The sequence below is a fragment of the Sceloporus undulatus genome, chromosome 2 (assembly GCF_019175285.1).
Source record: "Sceloporus undulatus isolate JIND9_A2432 ecotype Alabama chromosome 2, SceUnd_v1.1, whole genome shotgun sequence".
NCBI lineage: Eukaryota > Metazoa > Chordata > Lepidosauria > Squamata > Phrynosomatidae > Sceloporus > Sceloporus undulatus.
The window spans coordinates 329837217-329859251 of record NC_056523.1 but is presented as its reverse complement, the minus strand read 5'-3'; the positions used below and the strand labels follow the sequence as shown (position 1 = coordinate 329859251).

Genomic DNA, 22035 nt, shown 5'->3' with positions numbered 1-22035 from the left:
AATAGATGGGATCTGATGCCTTTAGGGTATTTAGACATTACATGGCTTGGGCCCAGGATACCTGAAGGACCGCCTCTTCCCATACATTCCGCCCCCGCACTTCGAACTTCGGCAGCAATTACTCAGTGTTCCAGGGGCCAAACTCTCCTCTACACGAGGAGGACATATTCCATCGTCGCCCCGGCCCTTTGGGAACACGCTGCCCACTGAACTCCGCTCGGCCACCTCCCTGGCCCAGTTTAGAAGGGATTTAAAAACCCTTCTATTTCGAACTGCATTCCCGAGTGAAGTTCCAGATGGCTTCCTCCCTCCATGTCGGCAAGACGGATGGCTGATCGGGGTTTTAAGTTGTTTTTAATTTTGTATCTATGTGTTTTATATCTGTCTGTATTGTGTTTTATTGCTATGTTCACCGCCCTGATCAATGGAAGGGCGGTATATAAATAAAAATTTTATTATTATTTATTATTATAGTATAGTTGTGCCAATCCAAAATTGTTGAGGATAATTGATGACTATGACACTGGCAAACTCCACTGAATAAATCTTTCCAAGAAAACCCTGTAATAGGTTTGCCTTAGGGTTGCTATAAATCAGAAATGACTTGAAGGCACACAACAACACACAAATGGCACTGGCCTAGAGGTGGCGCCCTTAATCTGTGATAGGTTTGAAGCCCCCATATTTGCTTTTTGAGTTGTTCTTTTTCAGGGAGTGACATGAGAACTGTCGAGAACTAGGTGTTCTCCTGAGAAACTGTGATGGTGTCACATTTGGCTTGAATTACTGAAGGCACGTGGATTCCATGCAGTTTCATTTCTTTCCATTTGAATTTTGCTTTGTCCCCTGGGCACTGTCTGTGCAAAAGGCAGAGTTTTCTCTTTCTCTGCTACCTGTCAGATAGAAGATTTAACTTTCAGACTGTTCCTTTGGGTTACTCAGACAGAAAATGCTTTAATATTCCAGCAGACCAACACTTTTGTATTTGTCAGCTGGGGAAAATTGAAGATGGGGAATACTGTATTTTATACTCGATGCTGTATATTGTTCCCAGAGTCAGATTTTTTAAAGATGTCCTTGTAAACGGCTTCATATTAAATGACACAAATAATATTTATCTTCTGCTACAATCTGGATAAACCTGTTACTTATCAGCACTCTTTGTTTGGCTTGGCACCCAGTACACATGGCTTGGCAGTTTGTGGCTTTTTCAGACACTGTTGAATTGTAGCTCCTGCTAGCCTTAGCCAACATAGGTGAGGGATGATGAGAGTTTAATTTATCAAGCAAGTGGGGTCCCACAGGGTTCTGTCCTGGGCCTAGTGCTATTCAACATCTTTATTAATGACTTGGATGAAAGAATTCGAGGCAGACTTATCAAATTTGCAGATGACACCAAACTAGGAGGAATAGCTAATATTCCAGAGGACAGGATCAAAATTCAAAATGACCTGAACAGACTAGAAAACTGGGCCAAACCTAATAAAATGAAATTCAACACAGATAAATGCAAGGCACTGCACTTAGGGCAGAAAAATAAAATGCACAGATATAGGATGAGAGAAACCTGGCTGAATGAAACTACGTGTGAAAGGGGTCTAGGAGTCCAAGTAGACCACAAGTTGAACATGAGTCAACAGTGCGATGAGGCAGCTAAAAAGGCCAATGCAGTTTTAGGCTATATCAATAGAAGTGTAATGTCTAGATCAAGGGAAGTAATAGTGCCTCTCTATTCTGCTCTGGTCAGGCCCCACCTGGAATATTGTGTCCAGTTCTGGGCACCACAATTCAAAAAGGACATTGAAAAACTGGAGCATGTCCAATGGAGGACAGCTAAAATGGTGAAGGGTCTGGAAACCATGCCCTATGAGGAACGCCTTAGGGAGCTGGAGATGTTTAGCCTGGAGAAGAGAAGATTAAGAGGTGATATGATAGCCCTGTTTAAGTATTTGAAGGGATGTCATATTGAGGAGGGAGCAAGTTCGTTTTCTGCTGCTCCAAAGACTAGAACGTGGAGCAATGGATGCAAACTGCAGGAAAAGAGATTCCACCTCAACATTAGGAGGAACTTCCTGACAGTAAGGGCTGTTCGACAGTGGAACAAACTCCCTCAGAATGTGGTGGAGTTTCCTTCCTTGGAGGTCTTCAAACAGAGGCTGGATGGCCATCTGTCGGGGATGCTTTGATTTAGATTTTCTGCATGGCAGGGAGTTGGACTGGATGGCCCTTGCGGTCTCTTCCAACTCTATGATTTATACTCCATTTTGAGACCCAAGACGATTAGCAATGCATAGTAAAAAAAAGTACAGCAAAGCACCGGACAATACAAAAATTAAAAACAAACAAATGAATTATCTTTTTAAAACACCACCATTTTATAAGTTTATAAATGGATTTTATAACTTTATAAACAAGAATAAAAAATACTGCACATACGTGCATACACACACTTATTAAAATACCTTTGTGCACAAACATAAAGGCACACAACAACAAGCTGCATTGGGTCCTATGCCAAGAGAAAGGTGGGATATTAAATAAATAAATAGTGTATCTATAAATTGTAGAGATTCACAGAGACTGCAAACACCTAATAGCCAAATACTGGTTTAAAGAAAAGAGTCTTTACCTCCAAGAGGAAGGAAAAAAGGAAGGGGACTAACCTAGCCTTCTGTGGAAGAGAATTCCACAGTTTCCCTCCAAGATTTGATATTTTCTGTTTGCTGCTGCATGATAATATAATATTTTTCTAAACTTCTTTTCACCTTGATCCTTCACTGTTCTCCACTGCTACATTTTTGGACTTAACAGGCCATGATCATTCATCAGGGATCTTCAATGTAAATTGGTACAATTTGGAATTACTTTGTTTATTTAATTTATATCCCATCTAGCTCTTGGCATGGGACCAAAGGCTGCTTGTTGTTGTTGTTGTGTTCCTTCAAGTCATGTCTGATTTACAGCGACCCTAAAGTGAACCTATCACAGGGTTTACTTGGAAGAATTTGTTCAGAGAGGGTTTGTCCTTCCCTTCTTTTGGGTCTGAGAAAGTGTGACTCTGTCAGCCTCTGAGATCACCCAGTGGGTTTCCATGCCCAAGTGGGAATTTGAACCCTGGTCTCACAGTGTCCTAGTTCAGCACTCAAACCACTTCACTACCAATGAATTAAAACAAAGTACAGCTAAACTCTGTTTAAAAAGCATATAGTTAAAACAATTTAAAGCAGAATTTAAAGACATAAAATCTCACCACTTTAAAAACACCTCATTGGCTTAAGAGCCAAAAGCTCTGCCTAAATAAAAAGGTCTTTATCTAATGGCTCAGACAGAACAGAAAGGAGGCCAACTGAGATTCCAGTTGAGGGGAGATCCCAGTTGTCTGACAATAGTCACCGAAAAGGCTCTTTCTCATGTGCTCACCAAATGTCCCTTTAATGGCTGTAGGACTGAGAGCCAAACCCAGTGCCCTAAATATTTTAAGATTTAAGCAGACTATGAAGAGATACAGTCTTTCAGATAATCTTGGCCCAAGCATTGAATGTAGTACGAAACCCTTATTCAGAATAGCAGTGTTACACAACTAAATGCGCACCTGTATGTATGACCGAATGTACATCTTCATGACCAAATGTATTGCAAGCACAACTTTGCTTTCATAATAATATTTCTATCTTCCTGCCTCTCCCAATGGATTGAAGCGGGATCACAGCAAGATTAAAATTACTTTACTGGCTGCCAATTAGCTTCCGGGCCCAATACAAAGTGTTGGTCATTACCTTTAAAGCCCTACATGGCTTGGGCCCGAGTTACCTGAAGGAATGCCTCTCCCTACACAATCCACCCCGCACTCTCAGAACTACAGGGAAGTACCTACTGGAGCTTCCCAGAGTGAGATTAAAATCTACCTACCAAAGATCTTTTTTGGTTATGGCCCCTTCACATTGGAATAATCTCCCAGAGGAGATACGATGTATCCCTACATTGGAAACTTTTAAGAAGACGTTAAAAACCTACCTTTTTCAATTGGCATACCCTCCCAATTCCTTATAAAGTATACTCTACAGAAACGAAACCAAGACCCAAATATGATTGACATCATATGCTGATAGATTGATATTGTTTTTATAGATTGTTTTTAACAATTATTGTTATATTATGGTAACTATATTTTAAGTTGTAATTGTTTATATTGCTCTGTTCGTTTTATATTCTGTTGTAATCTTGCTTCGATCTCTGGGAGAAGCGGGAAATATAAATAAAACACATTATTTTTATTATTATTAAAATTACAAGGTTAAAATTACAGCACCATTAAAACCACAGTAAAAAATAAAAACCTAAAAACATAAGAATCTAAAAACAGTAGCATCGATCAATCAAGGGGTCAGCTGGTCTCGTTCCATACTAGTGATCTTCATAGGAGGTCAGGAGGATAAGCACGGCTGTCTTTACCGCCTTCTTAAAGATGTCTAAAGATGTAATAAGGCGGGTCTCCTCTGGGAGTCCATTCCAAAGTCTGGGGGCAGCTATGCTGAATGCCTTTAGGGAAGTAGAAACATGTTTGGATGATGGTATCTCCAACAAATTCTTCCCACTTGTTCTAAGAGTGTGGGGTGGATTATATAGGGAGATGCATTCCTGTAAGTAACCCGGACCCAAGCCATGTAGGGCTTTAAAGGTAATGACCAACACCTTGTATTGTGCCCGGAAGCTAATTGGGAGCCAGTGTAGATCTTTCAAGATAGGTGTTATGTGGTCAAGTCTCGAAGAACTAGTGACCAACCTGGCTGCCGCATTTTGCGCTAGTTGAAGCTTCCGAACTTGATACAATGGTAGCCTCAAGTAGAGTGCATTGCAGAAGTCATAACCTTTAGCTGAATGTTGAATATTGAACAGCAAATGTCCAACCACTTCTGTAGAGGAATTTGACGCTTATGTGAGACACCAATGGGATTTTGCAAACCCCATTTTTGTGATGGCTTGTGCTTCTGAACAGTGGTGTGTTGTTTCATTTGCTGTGGTAATGGCATGTACTCCAAAGGAAAAGAAGCCTCCACATTTGTGGCTTTGACTTTTGCAGATTTGATTATTCTCAGATTTGATTAATATGTTCTCTCTAGGAATCTCTAGGTCCTCCAGCATGACTGTGTTGTCAGCTTCTGCCAAGAGTCAGCTGGATCTAGAGAGGACCTACTCATTACTAGAGAGAACACTTATCTAGGCATTTGTAGGTCCTGCCCTGGAGGACCTAGAGATTCCCAGAGAGGCATATTCTCCCCAATCCATTGGGAGAGGCGGGAAATAGAAATAAAATTTTATTAGATAGATAGATAGATAGATAGATAGATAGATAGATAGAGACAGAGACAGAGACAGAGACAGAGACAGAGACAGAGACAGAGACAGAGAGATATTTTTTATTTGTGGTTTTCCCACCTGTGCCCCTAACCCTAGCAAATGCGGAGGGTCCACTGTAATTTCTTTACAACATTTCAGGGTATTTGAATGTGGTGAGAATACTGTGGAGAAAAATTTGTTTTCTTCTGTGACAGGGAGAAAAATATTCTTGCATATGAGGATGAAATAGTTGAGGATTTCCATCCCTAGTGATGTACCAAATTCCCATGAATTTAGTGAGTCTCTTTCTGTTGTGACTAACATTTAGATCTAGGCCAACATGACCACCGTCTTGAGAGCTGTATGTAGTATACTTCAGAGGATGTAGTATAGAAGATGTATACTGTATAGTATAAAGGATGTAGCATTTTGAGTGCTTTATGTAGTATACCTCAGTTTCAGAGGATGGCAATGGCAAACCTCCTATGATGAAACATGCCGAGAAAACCCCTTTGGGTTGCAATAAGTCACAAATGACTTCAAGGTACACAACAACAGCAATGTAAAAGCATGCTTTTTCTAGCTTTGACTCTTTCTTTGTTCTTTCTTGGAGATGGCGTGACAGATTTCTTGTTTTTTTAGGAACACAGAAAGCTATCTCATGTCAAATCGGGATCCTTGTTCCATCTAGTCCAATACTGTCAGTTTTGACTGGCAGAAATGATTCACTCTTGGGGTTTCAGGCTGGATTTTTAACTTGACCTCCTGGGAGATCCCTGGTATTTACTCCTGGTGGTCCCCTATCCATGCCTGGTCCTGAAATCAAACTGCATTAGGATTGTTTAGAGTGGTGTGTTCATCCACTCCTGCGTTTGTTCTTTTTCACCTTGGTGGTTGTTCTCTTTCTCTCATGCAGCCAGCAGGGACGGGTGAGGAGGCCATGGTGAATCTTGTCCGCTCCTACGATGACCTGAGCCGCAAGCTGTGGAATTTGGAGGGGCTACCGCTGACCGTGACCTCAGTCCAGGGAGCCCATCCAGCTCTACGATACACAGACGTGAGTGACCCATGAGACTGCAGATGTGTTAATGATGGGGTTGGTCACTTTCAGTCAGTAGACCTCCTCCGAGAATGCATGTGGCAGAACTGCTGTCTGTATAGCGATGCTGGCTGGGAGGATGCTGGGAGTTGTAATCCACAAATAACTTTCTTGAGCTCTTCTGGCTGGAAGGGATTCTGGCAACTGTTGTCAAAAAAGCAGCTTTCTCTGACTGCTATCTGCAGGGTTTGGGAAGCTGTGGGCCAGTGTGTTTGAATGTTGGACTAGGATTCTAGGGATTCCCAGCTCAGCCATGAAACCCACTGGGTGACCTTGGGCAAGTCACATGTTCTCAGCCTCAGGAGACGTCAGTGGCACACTTCAGAACAAAACTTACCAAGAAAACTCCATAATTTGTCTTAGGGTCGCCATAAATCTGAAATGACTTGAAGGCACACAACAATAACGACATCCAAAATACTTAATATTGGTGGTTAGGGGATTCTGGGAGCTGTTATCCAAAAAGTAAATTTCCTAGGCTGTGCTATCTGGATGATTCTGGAAACTATAGGAAGACAAGTAACTTTTCCAGACATTGCTGGCTAGTGATTCTGGAAGTTGTAGTCAAGATGTAACCTTCCCAAAATAAGTCTACCTCAGATCACTGGTTTAGGCGCGGTACCGAGCACTCAAAAAGGGTGGTCTGCTGGCACCTGTATTTTCGCCGGAGGGAAGCTGCAGCCCCCAAGCCATGTGACTTCCTGCCGGTGGGAGAAGAACCCGCGAAAAGCTGTTTCTTTTTATGCCGCAGGGTTACGTAAGCGCTACGTGGTGCTGTGTGGATGCTGCGCAGCGCTTACGTAACAATGGCGGCGCCCGTATATACACGTCACATGCTAGGGTTGAGGGGCGTGTGGGTGCGCCGCCCTGAGTCAACTCTAGCATGTGACGAGGGCGTCATGAAAGGCCATTGTTTCCTCAATATTGCCTTATTAGTGATAGTTCTTAGAGAGTTGGGGAGAGACTGCTTGGGTGGGGTGGGGTGGGGGTGGGAGATTTTTCCCAGCCTTCACCCTTTAATCTCTGCAGCTGGAGATGCCAGGGATTGAACCCATAACCTTCTACATATAAAGCATGTTTTCTGTTGCTAAGCTCTTCCACCTCTCACTGTTTAAAAACAGGTATCGCCTGACTTTCCTCCGAAGCCTGGGCTTGTCTGGGGCTTCAGTCCAGGGCTTCTCACACCCAAAGTGAGAATCCTTTCCCCTGGCACATAACCTGTGTGGACAGGTTCTCTCAAACATAGAGTCAAAAGAAGCAATCCATGAATTGACGATTTTTAGCTGTTTGAACCCTCTGTTCCTTGTCTTTATGTGTATGCTGTGTGTTTTAGCCAGAACTGCTGAATGGACTGGTTGATTAACCCTGTGGCTTTCGATTACATATTCAGCTTCAATTCATCTCCAGACAAATAAGGCTCTATTAAGGTGGTCATGGGTATGAATTTGTAGGACCTGAGCAGAGCAGTGGAGCATAGGGAGTCTTGGAGATATCTCATCTATAGGGTCACCATATTATAGTTATAGCTTTATTAGGCGAACTAAAATGGCAGAAAACTCAGGGTGCGTCTACACTGTGGGAATGCAGTTTGACACCACTTTCACTGCCATGGCTCTGTCATACAGAACCCTGAGATTTGTAGTTTTCTGAGGCATAAGCACTTTGGCAGAGAAGGCTAAAGGCCTTGTAAAACTACAAAACCCAGGGTTCCATAGGATGGAATTACAGCACTTAAAAGTGTTGTCAAACTACATTATTTCTACAGTGTATACACACTCTTGGAATGCTAACCTTTGCAAAGAAAGTCAGGCAAAGATGTTGAAAAGAAATGAGGGAATGGGAATGATGGCATTGCAATCAGATAGTTGCACACTGACTTCAGAGAGTATGTGTGAAATAGTATGTAACACTGATTGGCACACACCATCTAAAGACAACTTGTAGACTTCTGATTGCAAAATCATCATTTTTTAAATTTATTTCAAGGATTTATATCCCGCCTTTCTCCCACATTGGGATTCATGGCAGGTTACAATAATTTAAAAAGACAAAATAATGTAAAAAGACATAGCTGTGTATTTTTTTTTTAAATGCTGTTGCCTGATGAAGAGAATTGTGAAATTTTATGCAGTTTTAGTGGACTAATTAAAGTGTTAATGTAAAGCAGACTTCACAGTTTTGGAATTAGTTTTATGGTCACCATGGCTTCTCTTACATTTGTATGACTAATCTGAAGTCATATAGCCTTGACAATTTCCTCCTTCTGTTTACTTTCTCCAGGTTTTCCCTCCAGTTCCCAGGAAACCGGATTATGCCTATCATGCCAGAATCAAGGATCGTGAATCCCTTTTGCCCTTGGCTGAGAAACCCTGCCCAGCTTATATAGCCCCAATGAAAGGCAAGGATGAGTTTATTGGGGTTGTGATTGCTCACAGAAGAATATGAACTAATTGATATCCCGAATAATCTTCTTTCTACTTGGTTCTATAGATGTGAATTCAGCAACCCTCCAGGTCCTGTTGGCCCGCACCTCCCAGCATTCCTCACCATTGGTTACCCTGTCTGGGGCTGCTGAGAGTTAAAGTCCAGCAACATCTGGAGAGCTATGCAGACATTTCCCTCAACATTTTATTTGCAAACGTGTCAACATTATCCTTCCAATAACTGTGATAGGCAGGCGATTTCCTATTTTATAAGTAGGGCTAAGAGAGAAAGTTTAAGGGACTAAAAAATAGTGCAGGGACACACATTTTTGTGGCCAGTGTCCAGTTCTAGCAGGTCTGACCATTGGAAGGGGTGGTGGTGAGAAGGGAGCTGAGCTCAGCCAAAAAAATAATCACGAGATAAGAGGATAAGTTCAATTAGCAAGTGATGAGATTTTCTGCCAGCATTGAAATAAGAGAAAAACCTGAAATAATACTGAAACACTGAAACAAGATGATGTAAGAGCATTTAGAATGTTGCGTACACTTCTAGTTGTGAGACACAAATCCTGTTGAAGCAAACCTCTGGTGGGATGGTCTGTGCAAGCAAAAGAGTGGCTGTGGTAGTGATGAGAAGGGGAAGGAGAGGTAACCAGCTCTGAGCTGCCTAGTCCATCAGTTCATGTCTTGGAACTAAAGGTTGAGTCTCCCTTAGCCAGAATCCTGAAATATGAAATACTCCAAAATCCAAAATTGTCCACGTGAATGGCTGAGATGATGAAATCTTTGCTTTCTGATAGTTCAGTGTACAGAAACTTGGTTTCCTGCACAAAATTATGACAAATATTATGCATAAAATTACCTTCAGGCTATGTGTATAAGTTGTATATGAAACATAAATTAATTTCATGTTTAGACTTGGGTCCCATTTCCAAGATATCTTATTATGTATTCCAAATACTCCAGAATCCAAAAAAAAACTGAAGTCCAAACCACTTCTGGTCCCAAGCATTTTGGATAAGGGAGACTCAACCTCTAGTAGGGAATCATTGATGCCAAGACATTATGGCAGGGGTGGCTTGGAAAATCACCTGTGCCACAGCACAGATGAGTGCACTTCCAAGCCAGACAACCATAGTGATCAGGGGACTTGATTCAGGAAAGGTACAGTGTTTTACACATAAATAAAGGTGAGTGAGAGAAGGATGTAAGAGATACAGTTAGCCATCCATATCCACTGATTTTTTATCCATGGATTCAAGCACCCACGGTTTGAAAATGTTCCCAAAAGATATACATTTCAAAAACCAAACCTTGATTTTGCCATTTTATATAGGGGACACCATTTTACTATCCATTGTATTTAATGTGAGTTGAGCATCTATAGATTTTGGTATCCACAGGGGGTCCTGAAACCAAACCCCAGCGGATACCAAGGGCCCACTGTACATGCAATTACACATCAATAGAAAAAGTGCATAGGGTAGGGGTTTTTCACTTTCTCCCATTCCACTTGAAACTGAGGTTAGTTATCCAGTGGAGCCAAATGGTGGAAGTTTTGGGACAGGTGAAAGGGAGTCCAGTTTCACACACTCCATTGTTAAATTATAGAATGTGCTGAAAGGCAGTGTGATGTAGTGGTCAGAAGTTGGGTTTGGATGTCAGATTTCACGGCTTTTGCCCTCAGTGAAACTCATTGGGTAATCTTGGCCACTTCACACACACACTCAGCTTGTCCTTCTACAAAGGATTTCTGTGCAGTGGGACGAGGAGAGCCAGGTGCTCTGCTTTGAACTCACTGGAAATGTTTTAAAAATACAAAATATAGTGATGGCCAACAGTTTGTCATTGCTGTTATGTGTCTTCAAGTTCACTCTACCCCATGGCAACTCTATCCTAGGGTTTTCTTGAGAAGAGTTCTTCAGATGAAGTTTCCATTTCCTTCCTCTAAGGCTGAAAACAGTAGATTTCTATAGGCAAGCAGAGATTTGACCTCAGTCTCCCAGAGTCCTAGTCCAACTCTCAGACCTTGACAACACAAAGCCTTCTTACACACAACAAGCTGCCAAGCCTTGAACTACATATTGGGCTTCATACTACACACTACTAGACTTCAAAGTACTGTACAAACCAGCCTTGAAACTCCAAAACTAGGCCTTGCACTACAAATGTTATTATTTCCCCAAATCCTAGTCTAACACTCCATCAAGTAGACCACAGCAGCTTGGCCACCACCTTTGATAGCTTTTAAAGGACATAGCCAGACTCTAATCAGTAGTTTTCATAGGTTATGATGACTGTACTGTCAGGCCTCTGTAGCCATGATTCAACCATCCATGGCTTGAAAATATTTCAAAAATATATAAATTCCCCAAAGCAAACCTTGATTTTGCCATTTGATATAAGAGACACCATTGCACTGTGCCATTGCATATAATGGGACTTGAGTATGCATGGATTTTGGTAGCCATGGGGTCCCCTAGAACCAAATGCCAGCGGATACCACTGTATTCTGTTTCCAGTACATGAAACAGAGGGTGCAGTTACACACTGTTTTCCTAGTCTTGGGTTTCTGATAAGCAACTGGTTGGTCATTGCAGGTCCAGAATGCCAGACTAGAGAGGCCTTTGCATCTAATCTATGTCTAGGGGTTTTCTGATGTTTAACCCCTGCCCATCATGTTGTTCCTTTGTTGCTCATTGTATTTTGGCTTTCCTTTCCTGGGTGCACTAGTGCTGTGTCACATGGAGGGCAGTGGCCAGTGGCCTCAAGACAAAGAAGCCATTAAGCGCATCAAAGCTGCTTTCCACGTGCAGCTGGCAGAACTCCTTAACCAGCAACATCATCTATTGTGTCGGACAGCTCCCACTCACACAGATGTCTATAAGGTAATGGGGCTGGATTGTTGTGTTTGTATGGTTCTTTAGAAGTTCTCCTTTATTAAAAGATGTCATTTTGTGCATCATTATGTCCAGAGCTTCCTTTTGTCTTGGATTGTTGACTGCAGCACACATTAACAATAGTTAACTGTAGGCGTGAGAAGAAGAATTAACCTGGCCTGAAATTCACTTTAAGAGATTTTAGCTAATTACTGGTCTGTGTTTTTTAAAACAGAATTTTAAAAATCTGAACGCAAAGACAAGAAACAGAAGAGAAAGGATGGGGGAGAGGGAAGTAAATTAGATATCAAGATGGGCTGTGCATGTATGTTAATATAAGTGGATCACATTTTGAGAACTACATTTTCTGGAAGCTGAGGTCTGTAAAATACATGTTCAAGGGTAACCAAAGGAGTGAGATCTTCTCATCACTGAAGAGTAGATGACAAATTTTTATCTGGGAGGAAAGTGGAAAATAAATAAACTAAGTCCAGCCTTGGAGTACAAATTGTTTTGCAACTGTAAATGCATGTAGGCCCTGGAAACTCACTGGGTGACCTTGAGAGAGTCACAGTCTCTCAGCTTCAGAGGAAGGCAAGGGTACATCCCCTCTGAACAAATTTTACCAAGCAAACCCCATGATAGTTCGCCATAAGTCGGAAATGACTTGAAGGCATAGAATAACAACAGAAAGCATGCAGGATCCAACTAAATTGATGCTCAGGTCCCACGCTGCAAGAACATAGGGGCAGGTAGAGATCATAGAAGCATAGAATTGGAAGAGACTACAAGGGCCATCCAGTCCAACCCCCTGCCATGCAGGAAATCTTAATCAAAGCATCCCCAACAGATGGTGATGGTAGATCATTGTGGAAGAAGGAATATAAATTGCTTTCCTCTGACACAATGGCAAATAAAATTGGTGGTCCCAAGCAGCTTGAGATGTACTGATGTAAAAGATGAAGCAAGCTTGTTTTCTACTGATCCAGAGACTGTGGGTGTATCTACATTGTAGAAACAATGCAGTTTGACATGACTTTAACTGCCATGACTCTACCCTACAGAATTCTGGGATTTATAATTTTGTGAGGCACCAGCACTCTTTAGCAGAGAAGGCTAAAAACACGTTTTAAAACTACAAATCCCAGGATTCCACAGGATGAAGCTGCAACACTTAAAGTGATGTCAAACTGCATTATTTGTAAAGTGTAGATGCACCCTAAGATATGAACCAGTGGATTCAAATCTCAATAAAGGAGATTCCATCTAAATTGTAGAAGAAATCTCCTGACTATAGAAGCTATCAGACAGTGGACAATCTTGGAGGGCAGTGGATTTATTTTCTCTGGACAAGTTAGATGGGAATCCTTTAGCTGGGAGTGCATTAGTTGTGTATTCTTCTGTGTCAGGTGGTGGATGGCCCTTTCATTCCCTTCCAGCTCTACAATTAGGTGCATTAACTTCTTTCGACCACAGTTCCTGGAATCTCTAGGTCCTAGTTATCATGAAAGTTTGGGGGAAGTTGCCACTTTGGACTACATCTCCCAGAATCCCCAAATTGTGAAAGGGATAGTAGAAAGCAGCAACTTTGCCCAGATTCTGATTGTGACCAGGACCGTCTGTCTCTACACTCAATGAATCCAAATTTTGGGTGAAACAAACCCAGAATTTGTGGGTTCTGGATATTATGGTCCAAAGAAGTAATCTTTTCCCACCCCTAATTGTCTCCAAGAACTGGGGATTCTAGGAAATCTAGGATTCTAGTTGAACTGGATGACCCTTGTGGTCTCTTCCAACTCTACGATTCTATGATTCTATGAAATAATTTTTCTCAGCTTCTGATTATGACTCAGGCCAGATGCGCTTGTTCTCCAGAAAATTCAAATCTTTCATGATGCAGACTCAGGATTTGGACCAGTTCATTGCTTTCCCACCTTTCCTGCACATGTCTCTTTCTCCTCTGTGGTTGAACTTGAGTCATTTTGTTCTTTTTTTGCGGTGTGGTTTACTTCCTTGTGTGGTTGGTGGGCATGGATTTTTCAGTTCTTGACGCAGAGAGAATGACTCCGTAAAAACTGAGATATCAGGATCTTTGGGCTTTCAGTTCCCTTCCAACTCTACAGTTCTCTTCAAGAATGCATAGAGAGCTGCCCCTTTTACATTTGTTCATGCACACCAGAAAATTGACTTTGGGTAGAATGGGACACTCATATACACATGCCCCTTTAAATGTACAGTGGTTCCTCACATTTGCTAGGGTTAGGGGTGAAGGATCCCCATGAATGTAGAACCGCAAATTAAAAGAAAACATTATTTTTACCTAAGAGAACACCTCTCTAAGAATTTCCAAGTCCTCCAGTGCAACTCTGTAGTCAACATCTGACAGAGATTGATCATAGAATCATGCTGGAGGGCCTACACATGCCTACAGAAGTGTTTGATTTAGGAATGTCTGGGTACTTCAGCACAATGCTATGGTCAACTTCCAGGAGAATTGCACTGGAGGACCTAGAGATTCCTAGAGAGAACGTATTATCAAAACTGCAAGTAATAATCCACAAAAGTCAAAGCTGCAAATGTGTAAGGCCAGTTGTACAGTGGGCCCGTGTTATACGCTGGGGTTTTGGTTCCAAGATCCCCCTTGGATAACTAAATCCGTGGATGCTCAAGTCCCATTAAAAGGGGTGTCCTTGGGGCTTCATGCCTCAAGGACACCCCAACAGTGGCACTCGGCCCCTTTCTCTTCTGTGTTGCTGGCGCAGCTGTATAAAGGCTTTCGGAGCTCCTCCTGGCGCCGCTGAAAGGGCACCACAGGCGCCCTGCAGCAGCACCAAGATGTAACAGCCGCGCTGTGCCGTTTGGACACGATGAGACCATTATGTCAAAATGGCAGTGCCTGTGTGGACAGGGTGCCATCATTTTGTACGTACTCCGTATGTACTAGGGTTGTGGGCGTCTAAAAGGGACGCCTCCAGGCAACCCTAGTATGTACAGAGTACGTACAAAATGGCCCATCTGGACAGGGCCTCAATGACAGCAAAATGGTGTCCCTTATAAAAAATGGAAAATAAAGGTTTGATATTTGAAGTTTATACTTTTTTTGAGTATTTTCAAACCGTGGATGCTTGAATCTGTGTATAAAAATCAGTGTATAAGAAGGGTCAACTGTATTTTACTGGGAGTGATGGTGACAGCAGGTGAGGATATTTGATTAAAAGGCAGAATAGGGTAAAAAAAAGGTGGGCAATTGCACCAGGGCCAAGGACCCATTATTTTCATTCCAATCCCTTCATGGGCCATGTCCCTAACAGTGCTTCCAAATACCTCTGTCTTCATCAGAGCCCTTCCCTAAATAGCAGCTGTTAGAGTTTTTTCGTGACAAAATAACCCAGATTACATCCAGATTATCTGCAAGACAGTATCTCCTCATATAAACCTGCAAGAATGTGATGATCTTCAGAGGAAGGCTTTCTCTCAATCCCACCACCATCACAGGCTTGCTCAGTGTGTACATGAGAGAGAGAGTCTTTGTACTGGTAACTCCCAATCTTTGGAACTCCCTTCCACAGGAGGCTAGGTTGGTTTCTTCCCTGTTTTTCTTTTTCCAGCAGGCAAAGACATTTTTAATGTGAAGTCGAAGGCTTTCATGGCCGGCATGCATAGGTTTTTTTGTGGGTTTTTCGGGCTATGTGGCCATGTCAACTCTTCTAGAACATGGTCACATAATCCAAAAAACCCCCCACAAAACTAAACACATTTTTGTTTAAGCAGGCTTTTAATAGTTACACAGGAAAGGTTTTTTTATTTATCTGTGTGTTTTATTTGTTTTTGACATGTGTATGGTTGTTAAATGATTTCATGGTGTTGAATGTAGGGATTTTAAATTGTTTTTAAATTTTTATTATAAACAGTTTTGATTTACTATTGTTGGAAGATGCCTTGGGTCCCATCTTGGGAGAAAGACAGCCCATAAATGAAGTAAATAAGAAATAAAACCTTAAAACATGTTGATTTTTTTTTAAAATGGGGAGTTTGGAGCCCGGGGGAGATTGGTGAGGGGCTTCAGGGTATGGAAAAGTGGAGTCCAAGGGTGCAGCCTGCAGGCCACACTTTGTCCTTCCCTGGTGCCAAAGTTGGGAGGCATGACATAAGAAATTGAGATTACAGGGCTTCTGCTTTCTATGCAGATGTTGGTTGTGTTGTTTATAACCTGACTCTGCAATCATGAAGATCAATGTCTTATCTCGTTTGTATCAAACTTACAAGATTGGCTTGTGCTATGTTTGGTTTCCCATATTGAAAATACAAATGGTGGAATGATTTTACATTCTTGTGCCTTTCTCTGCTTTTGGGTTGGGCATGGGATGCTCACCCACTTTCAGATCAAACGCAGCTAATCCAGCATTGGCATGCATGGCACTTCCAAAGTGTATGTTTGTGGTTTGAATGCACAAGCCTCTTCTCATGCCTTGAGCTTCAGGAAGATGTGATATCTGATTTAAATATGTACAGTCCCAGAGTGCATAAACATGACACCAGTTTTTCATCTCAGATTAAGAAGACCAGAACCAGCTAGCAGGGATTCAGTGTTTAGATGAGAAGTGGGCAGAATGTTTCACTCCAGCTGTTGTGGGACTGCAACTCTCAGTTGTTCTAGTGATTTAGGCAAAGTTGAAGAGTGCTGGGACTTGCAGTTGAACATGTGGAAAGGCACTTTTTGCTGACACCTGATTTATGTAGTTAATTGGTTAAATTTTAGATTTTAAGTGATCAAAGTGATTTAGCTCCTGAATAATTGGACATTGGAGTTTTAAAGCAGTATGAAGATGTAGAATAACTGAAACCAGCCCTGACCCCTTTTGCCTGGATACATCCATGTACCCTTGAATGTTATCTACATTTTTTCTGCCATCTGTTCACAAGTTTTTTTAAAAAAAACCCTTCAGACTTTGCTTTTTTGTTTTACTTGCCCAGTAAATGGTGTAGGCATCTCTGGTTCAGAAATTTTTAAGTAGGTATGTACTGGCAATAGACGATGTACAAGTGTAATAATTATATTATGCAATATGATATTACATACTGATATCCCCGTCCTTTTATGATTTATTTACCTCTTCATAGAAGACCTGGAGAACATACATAGCCCAAAATGCTTTGGACGTTTCTGTTAAAAAATAGATTTACCTTCAGAGCATCTCCAGATGAGTCTCTTGTTTCTTCTGTGTATTCCACCCCCATGCCCCAGATCCACCACTTTGTTACTGCCTTTGTTAGATCTCAGGGTTCTAGGTGCACAAACTTAACAAGCAAAGAAGCATAAGTAACAGCAGTACATCCTGTGAGGCAAAAGCCTGCCTTCCCTTGTCTTGAATGGATTAAGTCAAATTAATATGGTTAATTAGATAAAATGTTCTAATTGTATTACAGCCCTTATTAGTCTCTCCCCTGTCTCAGTTGTGTCTTGACACTATTCAATACATATTGAAATTACCAATTACATGGAAAGCATCTTATGAATATAATATATGATAGCTACAAAATCAGAATAGAGAAGCACACCTGAAACTTTTGCTTTATTTCTTCTCTTCTTCAGGATGGCTATGTGTTCCGCCTCCAAGTGGCCTACCATCGAGAGCCCCAGATCCTGAAGGAGGTGGTCACCCAAGAAGGCATGTTGAAATACCAGGACAACCCTGAGTCTCAGCAGCTGGAACTGGAGACACAGCATTTGCCGTTCTTAACCAGCTCCCTTCATGGGTAAGGGAGGAAGAAAAAGAGGTTGTTTTAGGCCAGAGGAGGCTGAGACTATGGGGCGGTACAGACCACCCTGAAACGGCAGCCTGGAGTTGCCCCTTTTAACTGCGGAAGGACGTCGCAGCCACCAAACTGCGCGACGTCTCTCCACAGTGAAAAGAACCCGGTTCTTCTTTTTGTGGTGCATTGCGTACATCATTAGTGCGCCAATGCGCAGTGATGTGCAAACACTGCATGGTGTTGTTGTCATCATGGCTGCACCCATGTGGACAGGACGCTGCCATGATGCTGCCACCCACATGGACTAGGGTTCCAGACTATGCGGTTGTCGCGCTCTCTGGAACCCCAGTTTCGGTGCTGGCACACTGCTTTTGGCCAGTGTGTCTTGGGCCTATGTTTGGCCCTCTTGGGACAGGATTCAAAGGAGCCTGAGGTGTCTCTTGCATGCAGATTCCTATGGCACCTGTGCAGGGATGAGAGAAGTGAAGGCCAGGGGCAAGAAATTATGAAGTTACCTGTTTTGCACAATGACTCCCAGAATTAGAGTTGCCAAACTGAAAATTGGAGTGTGCTTCTGGACCTTTAATGGTTCCAGAAGATTTTTCTTGTCATGCCAAGAGTGAGCCTTCTCAGGGGCTGTCCCTAAACTCTGGAGCTCCTTTCCCAGGGAGGCCAGAATGGCCCCCTTCTTGTTGTTCTTCCAGAGGCAGGCTAAAAGCTTTTTATTCAGACAGGCTTTTAAAACATAATGTTTTAAAAGCACAAGCTAAAGCATGCTGTACTGTTTTAACTGAACTGTTTTAAAGAGCTTTTATCTTTTTAAATTGCATTTTATTCTATTATCTGTGATATTTTTCACTACAGTAATGGCTTGGTTCTATTTTAATGCTAAGGTTTTTATGTCTTTTATTTTATTTTTATTTTAAATTTTAAGCAGCTTTGAGTCCCAATTTTTAGGGAAGTGGGATGTAAATAAATATAATAATGCGGAGAAGGATGCAACCAACTAACAAGCAACACTTACTAGTATTCACTCTTTGCAAAACCATTAAATATATAGGAGCAGTCTTCAGTTTTTATTCTGCAACTCTACTTGGAATCAACTTCCCATGTTTGTCACCATTTGACTCCTTGCTTAATTTCATTTTTATGTTTGGGGATTCAAACCACTGTGACTTACAGTGTGCCATAGTGTTTGGAATGTTGGACTGGAATGTGAGAGATCCAGGTTCAGTATGCCATGAATGTCACCATGTGACTTTGGGCCAGTCCCATATATACACCTTCACTGACTTACCTTACAGTGTCATTGTGAGGGATAAAGTGAGGAGGAGAAGAGTCCCATACACATGGTGTTGTGTTCTTTGGACAAAAAAACCAGGATGTCAATGCAACTAAAAATACATTAAATTAAATTAATAGTTTTGTCTCATGAGGTGTGTCCTCCGTTACACATCCGTTTTGTCTTTTGTAACAAAGATCTGTTAACAAAACTGTTGTCTTGTATAAGAGAAAAGCTCCCTTTTCTTAGGTTGATGTGAGACATCTGTGCTAACAGATGTAGAAATGTGGGCCTAACCTTTCATCCTTTCTCCCCACAGCCTTCAGCAGCAACACCCAGCATTCAGTGGCACCTCCCGCCTTGCCAAACGTTGGATCAGCGCTCAGCTTTTGAGTGACTGCCTCTCGGAGGAATGCATTGATTTAGTGGCAGCTTCCCTCTTCTTGTGCCCTGCTCCATTCACAGCACCAAGGTAACAGTGGAACGGACTGCTTTGGAGGTGTTTAACAGGAGGTTGCAGGGGCTACCTGTCAGGGTCCTTAAACTCTCTGGATTTCCTGAACTGACAAGGAGTTGGACTGGATGACCTCTGAATTCTCTTCTCGCTTTGCGCATCTGTTATTCTAGGCAATCCTGCTCATATTTAATTAATTAATTTATATCTCACCTTTCTCCCAATATAGGGACTCAAGGCAGCTAACAGTAAATTAAAAACAGTACAAATTAAATACAACATTTGCATGTTGTTTACAAAAGCATTTACAGAATTATAAACATAATGTTTAAAAACAGTTAAACAATTTATAAAGTTAAAAACATTAAATGTTAAAAAAGCAAAATGTATTTAAAAACTATATACAAACCTTAAAATCTGGATTGCACAGCATTTAAAAGCCTAACCTCCCATCAGTTTGATAAAGCCTGATGGCACAAGTATGTTTTTACTTATATAGAAGTATCACTGAATACAGATGGACTTACTTTAGAGTAAATATGTATAGGAGTGTCCTGTCACTATCGGAGTTTGGTGTACCAACTGCTGTGGAGTTGGTATTCCAAACCTTTGATTCCGACTCCTATATTTTTTTTACTGTCTGACTCTGACTGCTTCATAAATAGCAAATGTAGCTTTATTAGTAATAACATTTTTTTCTGTAGCAAAATAGTAACACAAGGCTTTTCATCACTTCTATATGAATCATGAGGCTACACAGACTGACAGAACATAAAACATACTTGATTAAAATTTCTGAACGAGAAAACTTTCCTAAATTCCCAGGAAAGGAAACATGCAACAAACTAGGCATTTAACGTTAGAAGTTTTTATTTTGAAGCCAGAGTTGGAGGCAGTACATTCTTACCAACTCTGACTACCCAAAATTGCTTCCAACTGGCCACTGTGCCTCTCCTTATCACTCCAGTTACATGAAGCCACTTTTGGCAGAGCTTTTTCCACAGTCTGTGACATGTGTTGCTTCCCACCCAATCTTGGTTGATTTAACTCTTAAACCAAATGACTTAAAAAACAACAACCTACTCTTGGTCTTTTGAATTGATTATTCGTTTTTTTAAAAAAGTCTGGCTAAATATACTGGCTAATACCAGCCTTTTTACTGGAACAGCAATGGCTGTTTGAATTTAAACATTTTAACTTGAACAGTGTACAGTGGTACCTCGGGATACGAATACCCCAGGTTACGAAATTTTCGGGATACGAAAAAATCCCATAGGGAATCATGTTCCGGGTTACGAATGTTTTTTCGGGTTACGAAAAAACTTTTGGTGCTTTTTTCGGCTTTCGCACGGAATCCCCATTAGCGCCTATGGCAATTCGGCTTACGAAGGCTTTTCGGGTTACGAACGCGGCCGTTACGAATATTTCGTAACCCAGGCACCACTGTACTAGCAGGTCATTGTTAGACTAGTATCCAATATCATTGGCTTCTTGTTAATCTATTTTGTGGCCTTTGTTCTATTACACTTTATTGTTAACGCTAGAAATGGCCATTCAGAAACAAACCCTCCAATTAACTAAGTTCAAGCAAAACAACTCTGGAGTACTCGTATGTGTTTATACATATCGTCTACATAGATTCATGTTTATTGAAAGATGTAAGTCAAATCAAAGCCTAATAACTTGGGATGTTAATGTTAGAAAGCATTAAAACATGGACAATCAAACTTTCTGATGCGTAAAAAACGTTTCACAGTATTACAGTGGTCCTTGATATCGGCTAGGGTTTTGTTCGTTCCCATATATACAGTGGTGTAGTAAAAGGTGTGCCCTCATATAAAATGGCAAAATCAAGGTTTGCTTTTGGAATTTATAGTTCTTTAAAAAATATTTTCAAGCTCTGGATGGTCCCATTCGTAGGTCAAGAATCTGTGGATACAGAGGGCCAATTCAGTTTTTTTCATTGAAACTCTAATGCAACAAAATTGGTTTAAGCCAAAAAAGCCCAGTTCACCCAAAAAACCCAGGTTGTTTGGTGTGTTTTTTCCCCACCACCTCCTGATGCCTTTCTCTCTCCACACAGCCTCCCCAGGTGGGATTCCTTCGCTTCCTTCACCGCAACCACCTTTGACTGGAAGAACAGCCCCTTCATTGTGAACCTGAATGGGGAACTCAAAGGTGAGATGGAGAACAAGGAATGGAGGGAGAAGGTGGGCCAGTACATTCCAGCTTCCATTTTATATAGACAATTCTAGAAATATAGGGTTTTTTTGAGAGCTGGGGCTGGCAAACCCTCTCCTGAGGTTTCCCTGGCCTGTTACAGGGGTTTACAGACCGCCAAATAGTACGATACAATACGTATAGGGTTAGGAAGGGGCGGTGCTTCCGCACCCCCTAACCCTAGTACGTATTGAATACGTACAAGATGGCGGCGCCCTGTTCATACGGGCGCCGCCATCTTTACGTACTGGACGCACAGCGTCAGACGTGTCGCGCCGCTTGTGACGTAGCGAGCGCGCCCCTGGCGCCTCGCTACGTCGCAAACGCGACGGTAAAGAAGCTCCATTTTGGAGCTTCTTTTTTCGGTCCGCGCGGGAGTCGGGCCGTCTGAAGCTCCGGCTCCCCGCGGACCTACTGGCGCGCGGCAGACGCCGCAAAGCGGCGGTCTGTACCCCGCCACGACTGCCAAAATAAAGCTGCTTCAGGTCTCTTTGGAGGTATGCTATTTAAATGATGCATGGGTCTAAAGTCCGGAGGTCGCGCCAAAGCCACACTCCATTCCTAAGCACTGAGGCAGCTTTGTGGCA

General features: G+C 41.9%; 1 protein-coding gene across 1 annotated transcript in view; it reads left to right on the top strand.

The window, feature by feature from the left end:
- Positions 1–22035, top strand: part of NOL6 (nucleolar protein 6) — an 84322-nt gene that overhangs the window by 30918 nt on the left and 31369 nt on the right. The window contains 8 exon segments of the mRNA XM_042454488.1: positions 6254–6394; positions 8717–8834; positions 11593–11747; positions 17332–17495; positions 19094–19246; position 19779; positions 21312–21343; positions 21345–21406. Coding sequence (XP_042310422.1) covers positions 6254–6394; positions 8717–8834; positions 11593–11747; positions 17332–17495; positions 19094–19246; position 19779; positions 21312–21343; positions 21345–21406 — 826 coding nt within the window.